Source organism: Chionomys nivalis, chromosome 2 (assembly GCF_950005125.1).
Source record: "Chionomys nivalis chromosome 2, mChiNiv1.1, whole genome shotgun sequence".
Taxonomy (NCBI): domain Eukaryota; kingdom Metazoa; phylum Chordata; class Mammalia; order Rodentia; family Cricetidae; genus Chionomys; species Chionomys nivalis.
In genome coordinates, this window is record NC_080087.1 from 125,451,861 (window position 1) to 125,470,992 (window position 19,132).

Genomic DNA, 19,132 nt, shown 5'->3' on the forward strand with positions numbered 1-19,132 from the left:
GTCATTGAAGGAGTGGAGAGAAGGGAAACTTGGGAAGGAAAATATACCACAAACAATTTTCACTGGGTAACACACTTTATATTTAACAAAATAATTTTTTAATAATATATTCTTTTACACATCAAATATTGTTGCTAGAATCCCCCCTCTTTTTTTTTTTTTTTTTTTTTTACAGTTTAGTATTTCGTGTTTTTTTTCCCTCTCTCTCTCACTAGTTTTCAGGCACACCATTTTCAAAGCTTTTAGAAGCTGAATCAGTTCAACAGGCATCAGCTGATACACCGGATGCTGATCCCTTGTTCAAACATAGCTGAATCTCAAGTGGAGACCGGAAGGCAGAAGAGATAGGATAACACAGAGGTGACTGTGTGGCTGCAATCAGAGCCTTCAAAAGAAATAACAACAACAGCAACAACAAAATGATGAGACGAGAAGAACTCTGATGTTCAGAGTTTCGGGAAGAATATCTCAGTGACCTGGCTAGAAGGAAGTTGTTAAATGCTTATCAGTTTATGAGAAATTCTGTCACAGTATAGGCTTGTCCCTCTCTAAAAGAAAGAAAGCATTGGTGATTGGGAGTATTAGGAAATACTGTAGTGAAATGGAAAGAAACAAAAGAATAAAACAAACAGACAAAAGAAACCAGGCCCAACCCAACATGAGCAGTGATGAGAATCCCCTTGTCAAGTGTGTAATAGAGGCCATTGAAGGACTGCCTATAGGGAACTCTGAAGAAGGATCTCGGCGGTTGTTCCAATGTATCCCACCGAATCCTATCAGTGGTCTGAGACTTTGATGCAACATTTCTATACCTTGGCTTCCAAGTTTCACATTCTTTGTTTCTCACAAGGACATAGTAACTCCTTAATAATCAAGAAAGGTCTATGCTACATGGCTCTATTAGTGACATTTTCAGTTTTAGATCTATTTCTGTCATTGATAATAATAGTATTATTGACAATAATACTAGTATTTCCTCTCAATAATGTGGATTTTGGGGACTGTCAATAGACAACCTCAGGGCAAAGAAAGCTGTACAGTACAACTCTGTCTAGACACAGGCTAGTGTGCAGCGCCTTTGCTTGTGAGTGCAGGCATAAATCATGCAGAATTGCTCATGAATGATTCATGGCTGTCTCTATGATGTATCCACAGTGGCAACTGAAAGGCACCGACCTTGCAGCAAATTGGCGTTCTAAGGGAAGGCGGCCGGATATTCTTCCTTGGATGGCACCGGGATGGTTATTTGTATCACAACACAAGCACAGTGTGTGTGTAAAAGTGTCAGGTCTGGCTCGTCATCACATTCATTTTGGAAATGACAACTCTTTCTTGATGACAGGTGGTGCTTCCAGGGAGGAAAAGCCGACAACTTTAGGTGAGAAAGCTAATTTATGAGACTATAGAAATTGATGTCCAGAGAGTGGTTCTTAGAAGCGCCAGGTGATGGGGGGAGGATGATCCTGGGGTTGCTGTTTGTGTATGATCTAAAGGGCTCAGGGCCTCAACAAAGACATGTGTGTGCAGTTGAAACTGTCCGGTATGTCATATGTAAAAATGACACAGCTTAATGACACAGCTTTTGAGCCAGGGAAAATTTTATTCCCCACCCACACCCCTTGAGGACCTTTGGCAATGTCTGAGGACATTTGGTTGATTTAACTGGGTGGATGTCCCTGGACCTAGCAGCTGAAATCCAGGAATGTCACTTAGCATCCTAAGAATGTGTAGCATAGCCCCTACCAATCTGGCCCCACATGTCAGAGACTGAGATTGAGACATCTGTCTGTGTAAGGTGTCTCTCCACAGAAACCACACAAACCAGACTGGGTTTGGGAGCAGAAAACAGGAAGAGGAAAGAAGAGTGGATATGAAGAAAACTTTGAAATTTCCCTATTAGATCTGCACCAGGGGTTTTAGGGTAGAAAGTGGGAATAAATGACTGGGTCACGTGGTCTCAGAACTGTGAATTTTGCGCTTGACTGAAGGTGGCATCAGATACCCTGTGTATTTCTTTTATTATTGTTTTTTTCCATTGTTATACTAGCAGCATTACCAGGGCAACCTTGAGACTCTTCAAAAGTTCAATTTAATAGTTCAGTATCTAATATATACATTAAAAATGTTCAACTAATGAAACTGTATTGTGCAAGACTCACTCTACCCTAATCTTTAATTTACATCAGCACTTAAGGTGGAAAGAGTGTCCTGAATCTGGATTTTAGATTTAGGGCTGAGTGGTTGTTACTGTAACGTGGTAAACACAGTCCCGAACCATAAAAACTGCTGTATAGGGCTGGTGTTCAGCCAATTTGGAACTGGAAAGTTAGAAGTGTTTAGAAAGATTAATTCACAGTGGGGCTATTCACCCTGGTTCTGTTATTTATATTGCCTGGTGACAAGATGGCCTTTGTGGTGTATTTAATTATAAACCAAACTCAAATCTGGCATCATGAAGAAGTCTGGTGATTATATACCACAGCTTTAAATACTTGTCTCTTTGGGTTCTCCAGTCAACTCATGGCGTTCTTCATTTACTCATTTCTGATTGGCAGTTTCAGAGTTTTATATATGAAATGTGTGGTTTGTATGAATCAACAGTGAGCCCCAACATATTGGACAGAATAGTCCTTCCTCACCTCAGTCTGCAGAGGACCCAGTTTGATACCTTGTTTCTTAGCCTACAGACATGATAGTTGCCCCTAAGGGAACCATGGCTTGGACACTCTTACATTGTTCACCTCTGGAAGGATACTTCCCCAAAACGTTTCTCTATCAAACACTTCTGATGTAACACAAAACTTTACTGCACAGTCACTCCTGACCCCTTTAGATTCCAAAGGTAGAAAATACACAAGAGAAAAGTGGAGTATGCACAGCAGAGTAAAAATGGAGTAAGTCAAGGGACATGAACTGGCAGGTCACAGGTATCATCTGGGAGGGAGCCTGTCCAAGGTGGTTTTCTTTCTTGTCACAGAAAGTCTTGGTTGTCAAGTCACCATCAAGCATTGGTAATTACAAAAGTGGTTTAGATAGCTATATGCTATGTATATCTTATATAGCAAGAGAAAGAGAGAGAAACTTCCTCTTCGTAAAATAATCACCTTTGTCAACTCCAGACGGTTTTGCTGGTGACCCTGTTGTAGCTGGCAGGAGTTTGTTTGTTCATTTTGTTGAGTGTTAAACATGTGCCGTGTTGAAACCATAGCATCCCTTCCTAGAACTGGTAACTGTTCGGGATTTGCCCTACAGAGGCTGCTTGCCTTGGCATTCGCGCTTCGAACACTGAGCGGGTTTCCACCAGTCCCCGTTGTGACAATGACAGATGTTACAGTCGTCCACTTTCACTTCAATGCCAGCTGGAATTATTGTAGTTCCGGCAAAACAGTTTGGACCTGGAACACACACACATGCATTGGTTAGTGCATTAAATCTGGGAGCCTCCCCTCCACCCTCTCCTTTTCTTTTCCAAGAATAAGCCCACCCCATCTGTTAATGAAGTCAGACTGAGCCAACAGCTGGTTATCAAGGAGTTTTTTGGTCAACCCCTTCAGAGTTAAGTCAGAGTCAACCCCATGATCTATTGCACACATCTCATATTTCCTATGTATATTAAAGTGAGACAGAGACAGAGAGATGGAGCAAGAAAAGAGCGAGAGCGAGAACGAGAGAGAGAGAGAGAGTGAGAGAGAGAGAGAGAGAGAGAGAGAGAGAGAGTGAGAGAGAGAGAGAGAGAGAGAGAGAGAGAGAGAGAGAGAGAGAGAGAGAAAGACAGGGTTGGGGAAAACCCTGATTATTGTCTACTTACTGAGCCCATTGTGGATTAGACCTTATTTGCTTTGTCCTTGGGTGTAAAGGTGACAAAATGTCTCATGAACAGAGGATTGGCATGACAGTACCCATGGCAGAGGTCCTCTCCCTTTCTATGGAGGGTGTGAGATGAACTTGTTCACTCACCAGATCCTGCCTGGTTCCTGGAATCCCCGGTTTGTTTCTTGATAACAATGAATAATTCATGGATGGATGATTTATTCATGTCCCTAAACAAGCTTTGTTAGAGGTTCATTTGATTTGTTATAAAAGGAGCTCCTTTAATCTGCTGGCTATCCTCTCTCTCTCTCTCTCTCTCTCTCTCTCTTAAAAAAGAATGACCCAAATGGTTGGCTTTTGAAAGTCAACAGGAATTTTCTTTTAATTTTTCAAGTTTCACAAAGCTATGTAGCAGATGATTCCTGCTTTTTCTAGATGGATGAGCATGTGTGTCTGTGTGTGTGTGTGTATTTAATGAAGCATTCTCATACTATTTTTAGTCCTTTCTATATAGGGGTGACAATATCCCACAGAATTATTTCTCAAGTTGAAACTGTATTTAAAAAAATGGTTTCCCATAGTGGATTTCAGAGGGATAGTACAAAATTATTGGCTTTTAGGAGTTATTTGGTGTTAAGTCTATGAAGAACACATTTGGGTAAAGAAGGAGATGCTGGGTTGTGTCCAGTAACAATTTGTTAAGCCATCAGTTTTGGCAACTTGCCATAATCACTAACTATATGGCAATCTGATAACATGTCACTATCAATGGCCTGCTTTCACTTTCTCAAGTTTTTTTTAGAATTTATAAGACTTTCTCTACTGCCAAACAAATGAAATCAGAGGCTATTTGTAGTGCCAGTTCGTTAGTGGAGGCTTCCTTTTGCAAAAATTATAGCTGCTGAGTTATAGTGCATATTTGTTAAGGACCAACTAGCATGCTTTGGCTTTGAGCCCCTTTGTTTCAGAGCTTCTCACCGTATATAATCCCACAACAGTGTTTGTGTGCAAATGCCTTTCTCTCACTCTGCTGCTACAAGGTGTCCATGGCTGAACATGGGGAATTGTCAAGGGCAGGGTGATAGATCAGCTCAATCCGGTAATAAGTAACTCTTGATTTCTTGCCTGTACCCGTGAGACATTTTCTTGTTCTGATTCCATGATAAATTCTTGGCTATCTTCAAGTGTTGATTATTTCACAATCACAACATTAAATGTATGTATCTGAGGGTTCAAGGAATTAGTTGATAGACTTTATTACTTGTGTATCTACAATTATGTGGGGGCAATTCAACACCAAACCATGAGTTACTTCTGAACCTAGATCTGAGGGGTCTTTGGAGAACTTTACAGGAAGGGTGTCCATATAATATTGATTCATCCCTCCTGCTTATTGTTCAGAACTGTGTCCTGACATATGCCTGCCAGTTCAACCAGTTTTAGGCCAGACAGGGTCTTGTAGGGGTCCAAGTAGCTGCAGAAACAGCACTAGATTTGGCCAACACTGCCTGGAAACAGCCCAGAAGACCAATGCTTGATCCCTGCATCCCCTCCTCCTCTCCCCACCCTGCCCTACACACAACGAAGACTTTCACTCTAAGCATATATTTTAGCTTTTACAGAAGGAGAAAAAAAAACATTTTGTTTTTAAATTATGGTTTCAAATACAAAGAAGTGCAAGCAACAGGCAGACCATTAACTAGGAGGAATCTTCACAGTTTCTTTAGAGGATTTGGAAATGTGATGGAAGAAACATAACACACTCTGTCTTTTTCTCTCTCGTGTGTGTGTACACACGTACACTCATAGATGTGCTGCTGTCTCTCTGAGTGCTGGAAAAACTCACTGCTACAACAACAGAAGGCAGATAGAATGTATGAAAAGAGACGCCTTGCAAGTCATTTATGTCTGGAAGGGATATTTTACTAAAGTTCTGTTTTGTATTTTCTTCTTTCTGCCTGTGTTGGTAGCATGCTGTGATAGGCATGCATTTGATTAATCTCTATCTGTTATTTCTTAAGATCACTTAGAGTTTGCTGCACTTTCAGCCCAAGAAATATTAATTATGCTGATGGATTGAACAGAAATGAAAGATCTTTTGCATGTGCCAAGACTGGCCAAAGTCACTGATTGGGAATGTAGTTAGTGCTCAGGTGTCTACCTGATGGCCAGAGGCATTTTATTAAATTCTGCACTCTGGTTTGATCTCCTTAACTTTTGTACTTCAGAGGTTTTGTTGGTCTTGTTCTGATACTCTCAGATATAACTGCAGCAAGTCTCAAGTTTGCCGTTAAAAGTCATACACTTAAAAGCAATTTAGATAATTGTGAGTAGAATGGTTGGCACTATTTAAAAACTGTTCTGGTTTTAGCCTGCTCCCTACTACTGGTGACAGTAAGTGCTAATTCTCTTTGAGGGTGTCAGCGCTCTCCATGAGTCCCTTACTTAGGCAATCGTCCTTGCTTCTACCTACCATCCTCCTCTTTGGAGGTTGCTCTCATTTTTCCTTTGTATATATGATGGGATAAATTGCTCAGAAGACTGAACTCAATGACAAAGCAACACATTGGGATGTGAAGGACTTGGAAAAACTCCAGAAGGGAACAGTGAAAATGATTAAACGGAGGGCTGGCAGATAGGACCTCCGAGAGAACGCTGAAGGATTAGAATCATTTAACACAGAAGGATAAGACAGAGGAACACCACAACAACTCTTAGAAAGTGGTGGCTTAAGAGAGGAAAAGTAACCAAAATGGGCACTCATTCTGCAATCTAGAGACAGAGAAGATACCTCTCTCTCTGCTCTTTCCTCTCTCTCTCTCTCTCTCTCTCTCTCTCTCTCTCCTCTCTCTTCTCGAAGAACTGATACTTGACCGTGTGCTCATATTTTCTCTCTTAACATTTAAAATGTGTAAGCTCTTACCCCAGGTATGGGTTGTACAGTCAACCTCTTGAAGGCAAGAACTGAATATCTGTTATTTCTTACAGTCTAGGCATGATGCTGTGTCTAACAGATATTAAGAACTCAATATCTAGTTTGTTTAGCTGAATAAAATAGGGTGAAAGAGCTACTTTTGTGTTTGCCAGAGACAAATTTGTTACTGAATCTATAGATAAGCCCTTATTTGATTATGAGGGCCAGAACTTACAGGTGGAAAGGTGATAATTTGTTGAACACTTACTTTATGCCAGAACTTGCCTCATAATGTTTTTTCAATAATCTATAGAAGGCACATGCTTTTCCTCTAATGATATCGAGCCTCAGAGATGGAAAATGACTAGCCAGAGGTTATATGCCTGGAGTGCAATACCACTGAGATATGAAGTGAAACCTTTATGGCCTGTAAGAGGTTTCTAGTTGCTCAGAAAAAGAAATAGCATTCTAGAACTGAGCTGTCTAGTATTTTTTTTTGTCTCTTATTCTGAACTTCTGATCAAAATGTAGATTTCTAGTAGATTAAAGCATTTCAGTTGTATATTGAGGTAGGAAAGGTGATGTGGACAGAAAGAAGCAAGATTGGTTTTCTTCAGATCATTATGTATGTACTGTTTTGTGTTGTGTATTTATATAGGGTCTAACAAGCATCATTTGTTTAAAAACTAAGGAAGTCTTCTGTGGAGAAGATGTGGACCATGGGGCTTTTCTCAGGGTAGCAGTAAAGTTTCTACTGATGCTGTGTGCACTGTGGAAAGAAAGACAATGAAAACGAATTAGGACAAGGAGAGTGATCTTAGACAAACACTTTGTTACCCAAATGCAAATGGGAGATGCATATGATATAGTATTGGAAAAAATTCAACCTTTTGAAAATGTGATAGAATTGGAAATTGGATTCCTTGCTGAGACTGAGCAAGGAGGGAAGAAGGAGAAGAGAGACTGTTAAAACCAGGAGACAGTTTCCCCCATGAGATCCATGAATAATATGTCCTACTATTCTATACTTCTTTGAATATTTATTTTGCATATCTATAAAACCAAAACTAACTTCAATTTTTTTTTTCAGTCAAAACCGTTCAAGAGAAATTTTATAAAGAAGAGAAGGAGCAAGTGTGAAAGCTGTAACTCTCTGGAGAGATGGCTGAGGCAAGTCAAGAACTCTATTGTTGGGCAGCACATCTTCCCATCATCCCACCCCAGCTTCCCCAAGGTACCACGAGGTACATGCAGAGAATATCTTGTGATCAGATAAAAAGCAATTGGAACAGTTTTTTTTTTTTTTTTTTTTTTTTTTTTTTTTTTTTTTTTTTTTTTTTTTAGCTTTGATAATACAAGAGTTTAAGAAAACAAGCAGAACATAGAAGGATTCCTGTGGCATTTGTGGTTATATGGACCAGGAAGATTTACTCAGACAGTGAAGTTTTCTGATAATCCCCCAAATTTCCCTTACAAAAGACTGCATAGGAGCAATGCGGAAGGAAAGCCTATCTGATCGCACATCACTCCGTAGCTAATGCCCACTTGCTATGCCACACACCACACAATGACATATAACCTGACTAAGCGTTCTGAGGGAGAGTACAGAGAACCTGATATGGTCCAGTGGAAGACCTTGAATAAAGTAGGAGTGGAGTGAGAATCATCTGGAAAGTAGAAAAGACCAGTGTGTCCAGTGGCACACACAAGAAGCTGGTGAGTTACTGCTGGGCATGCAGTCAGTTACTGAAATATAGAAGGAGCAGTGGGCTGCGTTCCTGCCACCCGGCCGCCTGACTAGCTTCTACCCCGAAATAATAACACGGAAACTGTATTCTTTTAAACACTGCCTGGCCCAATAGTTCCAGCCTCTTAATGGCTAATTCTCTCATCTTGATTAACCCATTTTTAATAATCTGTGTAGCACCATGAAGTGGTGTCTTACCAGGAAAGATCCAGCATGTCTGACCTGGCGGCTGGCTCCATCGCTTCTGACCTCACTACCTTCTTCCTCCCAGCATTCTGTTCTGTCTTCCTCGCCAACCTATGTTCTAACCTATCAGGCCAATCAGTTTTCTTTATTAATTAACCAATGAAAGCAACAGATAGATAAAGACCCACCTACATCACTGAAATACAAGAAGAGATCATGAAATAGCCAAGAATATTATGGTCTTATTAACACAATTTCGGTGGCTTCAAACTGGACATGGTAGGTGTGTTTACACAATACAAAGCAGATCAGAAAATGCTACAAATCAGGGTTTTAGTTCCACCTTTTCCATTTCTCAGTCAGTTGTCAAACATATATTAGTATGTTACTAGTTTAGGGCTGAAGATTTTGGGTCATTTGCCATGTAAAGATTTTATACTTCTCCTCTCCTCTCACTTTCCTTCCCCTTCCATCCTCCTCCCTTCATCCCTCCCTCCCTCCCTCCCTCCCTCTCTCCCTGTTTTCCTCCCTCCCTCCCTCTCTCCCTCCCTCTCTCTCTCTTCCCCTCCTCTCTCTCTCTCTCTCTCTCTCTCTCTCTCTCTCTCTCTCTCTCTCTCTCTCTCTCTCTGTGTGTGTGTGTGTGTGTGTGTGTGTGAGAGAGAGAGAGAGAGAGAGAGAGAGAGAGAGAGAGAGAGAGAGAGAGAGAAAGGACACTAATGATGTAAATTTTACTGCTCTCTACAGACCCTTGTGGATGACCTAGAGAAGACATATCTTGGCAGATGAGGGGTTTCTGCTATTGAAAAGTCCCATCACCTTACATGCTTTGGCATTGTATGATGACAAGATAGAACGTCTTTCCTCCGTTGTTGTAAGATACTAAACATGCCAGCCAAAATGCTGACTTAACTTTTACATTGGTTTCAGCAGTTAGTACACGGGCTTTTGAGTTAATGACCAGATTAGATTATCCCTTATAGGAAATAAAATCCTAAAGGAGATGGTGTAATTTCATCTAGAGGGAGTGAAAGGAAAGAGCCTGAGAGCTGAAGTAGATGTTAAATGGGCAGTTATCATGGGGTCCCATAGAACTACATGCAATGTAACTGAGATACTGTGTTGTGGAGGGCACAACAGGAACCAATTTGGTATCAACAAAGCTAGCCTTGGATAATTTAACTTACTAAAGGAAATTGTATCTGGACAATATCTGCAGTAGCAAAACAAAGCTGGAGATAAGACAATTGAAACAAGGATCAAAAAGTACAGATAGGGAGAAGTAAAGACCTACCTTGGCCACAGAAAGAGCAGGTGACCCATTGATTTCACCAACATGGGTCTCTGGATTCTGTTGCTAGAACTATACACATAACCTCCTATTCTACCAGTCCTGATGGAATCTGTGGCAGATGTATCTAGCTGTAGTATACCATGAAGTGCTCAACTCAGGTGAAACAAGGGTTGGAATATGAATCTCTGGCTTTTGTAGCTTTTCTAGGAGATAGAAGATGTGTAGGGTGTCATGAGGATGTGTTTTTCTTCACCCTAAATGTTAGCTACGGTCTTATGCTCATTTCTTTGTTCTGAGACATTAAAAATGCCAGCTAAAATGGTTGACATTTCTCTTATATTAGCTCCACTAATGTCCAGAACCCTTGGATACTTCTCATTTCAGCAAACATTGCTCCAATCGTCTTTTCTTTCCTTTCTTTTACTTTTTCCTTTTCCCAGACAAGGTCACACTTGCATAGTGCAGCTTGACCTCAAACCCCAGAAATTTGGGCCTCAGATTTTCAGGTGCTGGAATTACAGGCAAGTGACATTGCTCCTTGACTTTTAAATACTTCCTAGGAGATCTTTATGGATTATCTTATTTTCTCTTCCACTGAACTATTTGTTCTTGCTTTTCAGGTGAGACACGAAAGCACAAAAATATCAAGTGACTTTTCCAAAGTCTCACAGCTAATGAGAAATCGAGGTGTGGAGGACAGAACAGTTTCTGCTTGTTCCATCTCAGAAAGCAATCATCTTGAAAAGAAGAGCCACTGCTCATTTCCTTCAAGGTTTGACAACACCCGGGATGATGAGATTGCAGTCGAAGTAAACAACTTGGCTATTTAACCTTCTGGGGTGAATGGGAGGCAAAGGGGGGTGTTGAGTGGGAGAACAGCTGAATGCGAGGGGGAGTTCTAGCTATAAAATTCACCTGTGAGGCAAAGAAATGGCCCCTTAAAGAAAGAGCTTCACAGAACTTCTTCCCAAGAGTGGGATTTGGTCCTCAGGAGGCACAGATGGTAGAAAGGGCAACAGCTTAGCTCTGGTGATGAGCATAGAAGTCATAGAAGACAGCTGGGATGACATGGAGATGCCTCAGGAAGCAATGCCTTATTTTTATTGCTTATCAATGCAGATATTTTTCAGAAAGTTAGACTGGCCAGGTCATCTTTATCTGCACTTTATAAAGTAGTTTCCGGGTGGTAGTGGTGCACGCCTTTAATTTCAGCACTCAGGAGGCAGAAGCAGGTGGATCTCTGTGAGTTTGAGGCCAGCCTGGTCTACAAGAGCTTGTTCCAGGACAGGCTCCAAAGCTACAGAGAAACTCTGACTCAAAAAAAACAAAACAAAACAAAACAAAAACAAAAACAAAAAAACCAAATAAAGTAGTACAGCTTCCTCGAAAATTCTGAAAACAACTTTATACTGTTTAATTGTCCTCTTTTGATTATTCCAATCTCTAGCCTTGATTTGAAGGTTCAATATCGACACTTGATATCTTTTAGAAATTAGTTGTAAATGATCTTCCTGCCACATAAGTGAGGCTAATTTCTATTGTGTGAAGCCATAAACATCCTATATTTATTTCTCAGATCATCTAAATCATTGTCTCAGTGAATCGTAGGCTGTGAACTTCGGTTTGCAATTGAATTGGATTGGATTATGCCCTTCCCTCTGGTTTTAATTCTCTGCTTCACCAGATCTGATGGGACTGATTTTGCCCTGGAAAAGAAAATAGTTTTCTGATCAGATGGGTCTATTTTCAATTATTAGAATCTTGGAAAAATGTTGATAATAAAACCAGCAATTAGAGACGTGCACAGTTAAAATGGAATGAAATACCTTAGCCCTTCCTGTAGACATGCCCCAGGGGCGTTTTTCGGCATAGCCAGAGAAGAGGGATGGCATTCCAGTTGCCAACAGGAACGTTGGACTAGATGGCTCTCTCCACCTGCTTTCAATCACTAATTCCTATGTTACTTCCAAACCCTTTTGATTAAACTTGAAAACAAAAAGCTTCCTTAGATTAAGGTGGCAAGATTCAAGAAGGATCATTTTCTCAGAGGCTGCCCTGAAGGTGACTGTTAATCATTTTATTTGAAAATTCAGTATTGCCAAACTCCCACACAGATTTCAGTCCAAGAACTCTAGAGAGTTTTCTGGCCCCTTAGCACATAAGATTTATTGTTCGGTGTTCCAGTTAAGTCGATTGCAAAGGGCGAAGCCTAGAGAAAAAGAAATGGCCAAGACCCAAAAGAGAAAGGTAGCTGCACTTATTCTAAAGACAGGCTAACCAGCCAGTTCTGGGCACAGGGCGACAATCTGGTTCAGTATTAGCTGTCTCTAGCTTGCCTGCCTGGCCATCTGCTTAGTCAAATTTTCCACACTGAAGCATGAGTGCCCCACTTCATTAGAACTGTGAATGCCTTTCAAATCACAGCTATCCTAGGCAGAGTTCTCGCTGTCCTATCCTATTTACATATGAGGATGCCAAAACTCAGAGACAGGTAAAGCAGAGAATTAAGATCCTGGAGCTAGACAACTCCCCTTTCAATCCTGGATGTGGGAACCGAATGTCCTTAGATGTAGAGAGGAATCATAATAACATAAGAGAATTACTCCATAGAGGTGTTGAAGAGACGAATAAATTTTCATCTGGAAAGCACTAAGACTGACCCTGTTGCACAGTGAAATTGAATAGTTATTGCTTTCTATCATTCTGATCACTGCTATCACTGGAGTTGCAATCTGAGTAACGTTGGTTAGGTTCTCAAGCTCATGTCCTTTAATTTATTGTCTTTTTTAAAAAACAATTTAAAGCATAAATAAGGAAATATCTTCTACTTACGTGGATTAAGATTTGTTTGCAGACCGAGTGGGCATACAGCCATATAATCCTTGTGAGCTTCTCCCAGGCTTGTTTACCGTTTGTCAGAAAAGCAGACAAGTGAATAAAATATCTGAATAGTGGCTCTCCAGAGAGAGCTAAGCCGGTAGACACCGGTGTGTGCCCTTTGCAGGGCTTTTTAGGAAATGGCTTTCAATGAATTACTGAGACCACTAATGGTCAGTGCTCTTGTTGGGAGGAAAGGAAGAAAGTGTGCTAAGAAAAAGTTCAGGATAAAGGTTAAAAATGTGATTGCAAACTAAGTAAAAGGGAAAATAGGTACAAAGAAACATTGCATAGAAATCGGTATGCAGTGTGAAGTTTTGCAGCTTTTACTTGCTGCTTAACAAAGGATCGAATGTAACTTTTCATTGATGACATACATCTTGAGCACATTTTGCTATCCTACATATAGGTTCTTCTGCAGTCATTAGAAGGAAAGAACTGCAACTTTCAGCTGACTTACGAGGAACCCATGACTTATTGAATAAGAATATAGCTATGCAGAAAGTGGGTGCAATGTGACCCCAGTTTAATAGACAAATGTAGACAAACAGACACTTGTGTGTACATTTATAGATGATTCCAGAAGGTTGGGGAGAATAAGGAGATACATATATGTGGAACTGTTAACATCGATTGCATTGTTAGTGGGAGAAGTTCCTGATGATCAGGGAGGACCAGGGTATACAGCTGTAGTCTATATTAAAAAATATTTAATTTAATTTTTATTTATGTATAATATAAATATAATATATTTAATGTGTAATTTAATATATTATATATATGTTAAAAACTCTATAGTAAGGAAGGCATCATGGTAATTTATATTTACTTCTGTGTGTAAGAAGAAAGAATAAATTCTGATACTAACATGCATTTTATTATCAATGTATATATTAATGATATGATTCTTCTTAAAATTTGACATCAACTTGGTAGAGCAGCTGGCATATCTTGAACCGGAAGAAATCTAGCGAGGGCAGGCAGAGCAAGGGGCAGAGAAAGGAACATCATCGCTGCTCCAGTTCCTTTGATTCTGAACTTCTAAGACTGTAGCTGTCCACTGCAGAGGACACTGGGCAGGTGTGGTGAAGCAGTACTGGAGATGTGGGTACTTCAGGGAGCAATCCATCTGAAGTCTAAAAATGCATGCATCAAATTTCAAAGACTAAGAGAAGCTGAAATGCTCATTGATACTTTATGCTGATCATATATATGTTGATGGAGAGCTAAATAAAATATTATTAAGTATATCATATTTATATAAATGCATATGATTAAAATTGACTTAATCCTTTACCTTTTTAAAATGGTTGCTAAAAATTATATTCATGCTTGTGGGGATAGATCTGAGTTCAACTGGTAAATGCTCACCTAACATGTGGGACGCTCGGTACTGCCTAAACTGAAACCCCATCATTCAGGGGGTAGAGAAAGGAAGCTCAAGGTCATCCTCAGCTACATAGCAATTTTGAGGACAGCCTGGGCTACATGAGATCATTTCTTACTCTTCCCAAAACAATAAGAAATTCAAATAAATAAGTAAATAAGGAAGTAAGTAGTGAATGAATGAATGAATGAATGAATGAATTTTACCCTGGTAGCTCAAATAGTATTTCTACCGGACATTACTGCCCTAGAGACATAATTGATAAATGAGATGCCAGGTCTTCAAAGGAAGCTACAGATTATATAATTAGGGGACAGAAAATACGATTTGTGGGAAATAACCTACCTTTGGGACAGGGGAATTTCAAACGAAAACTTGGCCTTTGATTAATCTTATCATGATTGCTGGAGGTACCCTTGAAATTAAAATCCTGGGCCCCATCAGATGCCTTCTGAACTAGAAAATGTGGTTGTGGAGCCCTCATAACTTATGGCATTCTAAGTGATTCGAACGCAAGCTCAAGTGTGAGAGCTTCTACCTGGCCATCACACAGAGTTCGGATGAAGGGCATGCTATCCAGGAGTTAAGAAGGTAACAGTTAGCGTCAGCTTTGGAGCAAGCCTTCGTGCACACAGAGCATATCCGAAAGGCTATGAATTCAGTCTGAAAGGCTATGAATTCAGCATGGGACAAGAACATAGGCTTTTAGCAAAGGGTCATTTCTAAGGAGAAATTCTGGGCAAGTAAATAGTGGTTAAATGGTTCAATTACTTTGAAGTTTCAGCCTTAGCCTCTGAGCTGTCATTACTGTGTTTCTCCAATCAGTGTGATTTTATTACCCACACAACAGCTTGGGAATCAAGGAGACGTGTATGAGACATGACATTTGAAACTCTTTTATATGCTTTAGTGGCCTTACTTTTAAAAATAGGCAGTGTTCCCTGGAAATAAAATGGTATATACTTATCTTTGGATTTAAAACATGTTAGAAAAGAATGTTATCCCACTTTTCCCAACTTTCATATACAAGTTTCTTTCTTTAAACAAGTGTGTACCTCACATAGTCTTTGCAAACTTCTCACTTCATCAATGAGAGAATTACACTTCTACTTTCATTTCCTTAATAAGATGCATGGACAAACATGTTTGGATGGAAGCCATGCCCTGATAGTTGATGGAGGAATGGTTTTGTTTGCCAGCAAAGCATGCATACACACACATAGTCACACATAGTCACACACATAGTCACACACACACACACACCATTCCATCATGGAGGTGCAATAGAAAAGTTTTAGTTATATTCTGTAAGTTATAATATAATAAGTTATATTATATATTAACATAATATAATAAGTTATATTATGTAAAATATGAAATGTCTTACAAAACAGCAGAAATTAGAGATGATAAGTAGTTTGTTTCATTATTGAAATACATGACAAAAGATTTTCTTTTCTCAGCTAGAATGACAATGTATTATTAGACACGCCCCAGGCGCAGGAAGACCCAAAGCAGCATTTCCTTTGATGCATAGCTAACAACACTTGTAGACAGCTCCTAACCCTAACACAAGTGATGACACCGTACAAACAGTGCACAAGTGTAGTGGGAGCAGCGGGGCTGCGTTCCTGGCGCCCGGCCGCCCGCACAGCTAGCTTTACCCAAAATAACTACACGGAAACTGTATTCTTTTGAACACTGCCTGACCCATTAGTTCCAGCCTCTTATTGGCTGGCTCTTACATATTGATCTAACCCATTTCTAAGATTCTGTGTAGCACCACAAGCTGGCTTACCAGGAAAGATCTTAACCTGTGTCTGTCTGGAGTGGGAGAATCATGGCGACTGCCTGACTCAGCTTCTTTCTCCCAGCATTCTGTTCTGTTTACTCCACCTACCTAAGGGCTGGCCTATCAAATGGACCAAGGCAGTTTCTTTATTAATTAACCAATGAAAGCAACAGATTAGAAAGAAGTCACTCTCACATCATTTCCCCTTTTTCTGTTTAAGCAAAAAAGAAAGGCTCTAACTTTAACATAGTAAAATTACATATAACAAAACAGTTATCAAGTAAGAATTATAGTTATAATATTTATATCTATTTTATCTTTTATCATAACTAGGGAAAACACTAACTATCTATTCTTCAACTCCATCAAAGACTCCAGAAGGATATAATATTACCTAAGCAAACAAGAAATCCAAAACTCTAGAAATGACCGAGACATCTTGCTGCCTGGACAGTCACCCAAAGTTCTTTTGTACGTTGGGGCATCCATCTTCAGCCTTCAGGCCCATAGTATCCAGCAGACATTTTCATGAAGCAGGAAATTCCAAAGACAGTTCAGTCACTTTCTGCTGTCCTGCAGAATGTCTCGCAGACTCTTTCATGAATCAGGAACCCCGAAAGATCATCTCACCTTTAGGCAAGTTCAACAGTCCTCTCTCTGCGGGTTCTTTGTGTCCAGTTTATGCATCAGTCCAGGCAAGAGCAGTTTCTTGCTCAAATGACTAACCAGCTCCATAAGGAGCCTCTTCGATGCCCATCTTCTTTTTGAAGTAGATTGGTGCTGCCAGGAGCAGACGTGTCTCATTGTCATGAAAAGCCCTAAATTATTAAAACATTAAATGCCATATTCTGCAGTCTTTGAAAGATATGAAGAATGCCTATCTAACTGAAATATATCTCTATATATCTAAAAAATCTAACTAACATGACTACAAGCTTGACTATTATCCATGATTATCCATTAACAACCTATATTTCCTAATTATACATTACATTTTTAAATGAACTACACAATCACAATACCTTAATCAAGATCAGAAATACATATACATATAACAAAATTGACCTTAAAATCCATACCAATGCAAATTATTCATATCTGTATCACAAAAGTGCACCATGAAACGAGTTACCTTAGTTGGAGAAAGACAGTGATCCGTAATTTAGAATTCCACAGGCAAATGTTAACCACCCCCCACTGTCTGAAGCCTGTGAAACAGTTTGGATGAGACAAGTAGATTTTATCCCTTTGTGGATATGATTAACTACAATGGAAAGCTAAACAATCATAGGGTAAAATTTACAAGAGCGAAAATAAAGACTGGGTATACTCAGAGATTTTGATCTGGTTCACAAGAGGAGGCTAGGAGACAAGTGGGAGGAACTGGGGAAGGTGACAGCATCCAGGCAAGGAACTGGCATCCTTCTAACCCCTCCTGAGAAGCGGTGTCCAAGACACTGAGCTTGGGGAACAGTCTGGATTCTACATGGTAGAGGCAGCAGGAGGGAAGAGAATGAAAATTAAGAGAGAAGTTGAACCAGTTCTTATTGTTTTTAAAAGTTATTTTGGGGGTTGCGGATTATGTCTGAAAGGGAAGTGAAACCATTGTCTGACTAGACTTACATAAAATTTGTTAATTGTTGTGTTAGTTTCACTGGAGATAACGGCCGAATCAGAAGCTGTTATCACGTTGGGGAAAGTAAAGGGACAGGAAATTTTCTTGCATGAGTCAGAAATAATGGCAGGCTAGCTCAGGTGGCAAGAATGGGGAAGAGAGAGAAACGGATAAGTACGTGCCAAGTTTGGGAAACGTTATCAGTGTAGCGCTCTCATGTTAGCAGCTGCCAGAGCCTGCGGGATGGTGTAGAAGATGCCACAGAGGTTTCTGATGTAAGCACATCTGAGGAGCAGTGATGAAGAAGCTGGGTTTTAGGAGGAAGCATGGAATCCATCTCAGAGACCGTGAGCTGAGGGACCACAGACCATCTACTCACGGGTGAACCAAGAAATATCACGGCCTAGCTTTGTGGTAGAGAGGTGGAAGCCTCAGCCTACAAACAGTTACTGGAGCCAGGACGGTGTGGACAAGGCTTCCCAGGGACGTTTGATGGAATGCAAGAAGAACAAGGGTCCTAAGACAGCATTGCCATTTAAGTGCAGACAGAGAAGGACGGATTGATTGGAACAACCAAAATGAACCCAAAGAAGGTTAAAAGCATGAGGGTGAGTAACATCAGAAAAGCGAAACAAAGAAAACCTTTCAGGCAAAGGCAGCTGAGATCGCTCCTGAAATTAGGACCCAGCCAAACTCACTGTGACCTTGACAAGTGTAATTTCTGGGGTGGCCAAAGCAAAGCCACATTTGAATGTTAGAGCAGATTGAGGAATGGGGGTAGGGTAAGGGTAAAGGGAGCCAGAGAGTGAATGAGGGAAGGCCAGTGCAGTGAAGGAGGGAGAAGATGGCCTGGGAAGGGTCAAGGAGCAGGAGGAATGGCTTATGACACAGAAAAGCTGGATGAAGTGCTTCCACAGAGCGGCATCCTTGAGAAAGGCAAGGAGCATTGAATTCTATGCTCTTAGATTGGAAGCGGACTCATTTATCATAGCCATAGGCAGCTGAAAGGATTTCTGTCTGATAATTTCTAGTTTCTCTGGGATGTGGGTAGGACATGAACCCACAGGTTGTGGAGGGAGAAGAAGGGGACGGAAAAAGGCTGAGGCAGCTGACTAGGGAGGTATAATGGAATTGTTGAACAGGGCAGACGGCCCAAGAGAAGAAAATGGCTACAATTTATGTGGTAGCAATTTGATTGCTTCTGTGATCTTTCTCTCCAGAGCTCAACAATATTGTCAAAGAGAGCTCCAGGCAGACAGCATTTAATAGCCTTGTGACCGCTGGCAATGCACCTGTTCTGTCTGGTCTTCCCCTCCATGCTGTTTTCTCATCTAAGAGCACGTTTGCCTCCCACACACCCATCGGAAGAGGGGATCCGCATAAGGTGCGGAGAAGAATGAACTCACAGGGCCACTCTTTGAATGCTTCTGGGCTTGGAGCTTGGCAGGAACTGATAATGGCTCCAGCAAAGGAATGGATGAAATTAACAAGAGAATGAATGAAATTGTAGACC

General features: G+C 40.5%; 1 protein-coding gene across 1 annotated transcript in view; it reads right to left on the reverse strand.

Moving 5' to 3' along the window:
• Positions 1-227: 227 nt before the first annotated feature.
• Vwc2l (von Willebrand factor C domain containing 2 like) overlaps positions 228-19,132 on the reverse strand; it is a 153,324-nt gene continuing 134,419 nt past the window's right edge. The window contains exon 4 of the mRNA XM_057762203.1: positions 228-3,395. Within this exon, the coding sequence (XP_057618186.1) occupies positions 3,247-3,395 (149 nt within the window). The 3' untranslated portion in view covers positions 228-3,246. The remainder of the gene's footprint in view (positions 3,396-19,132) is intronic.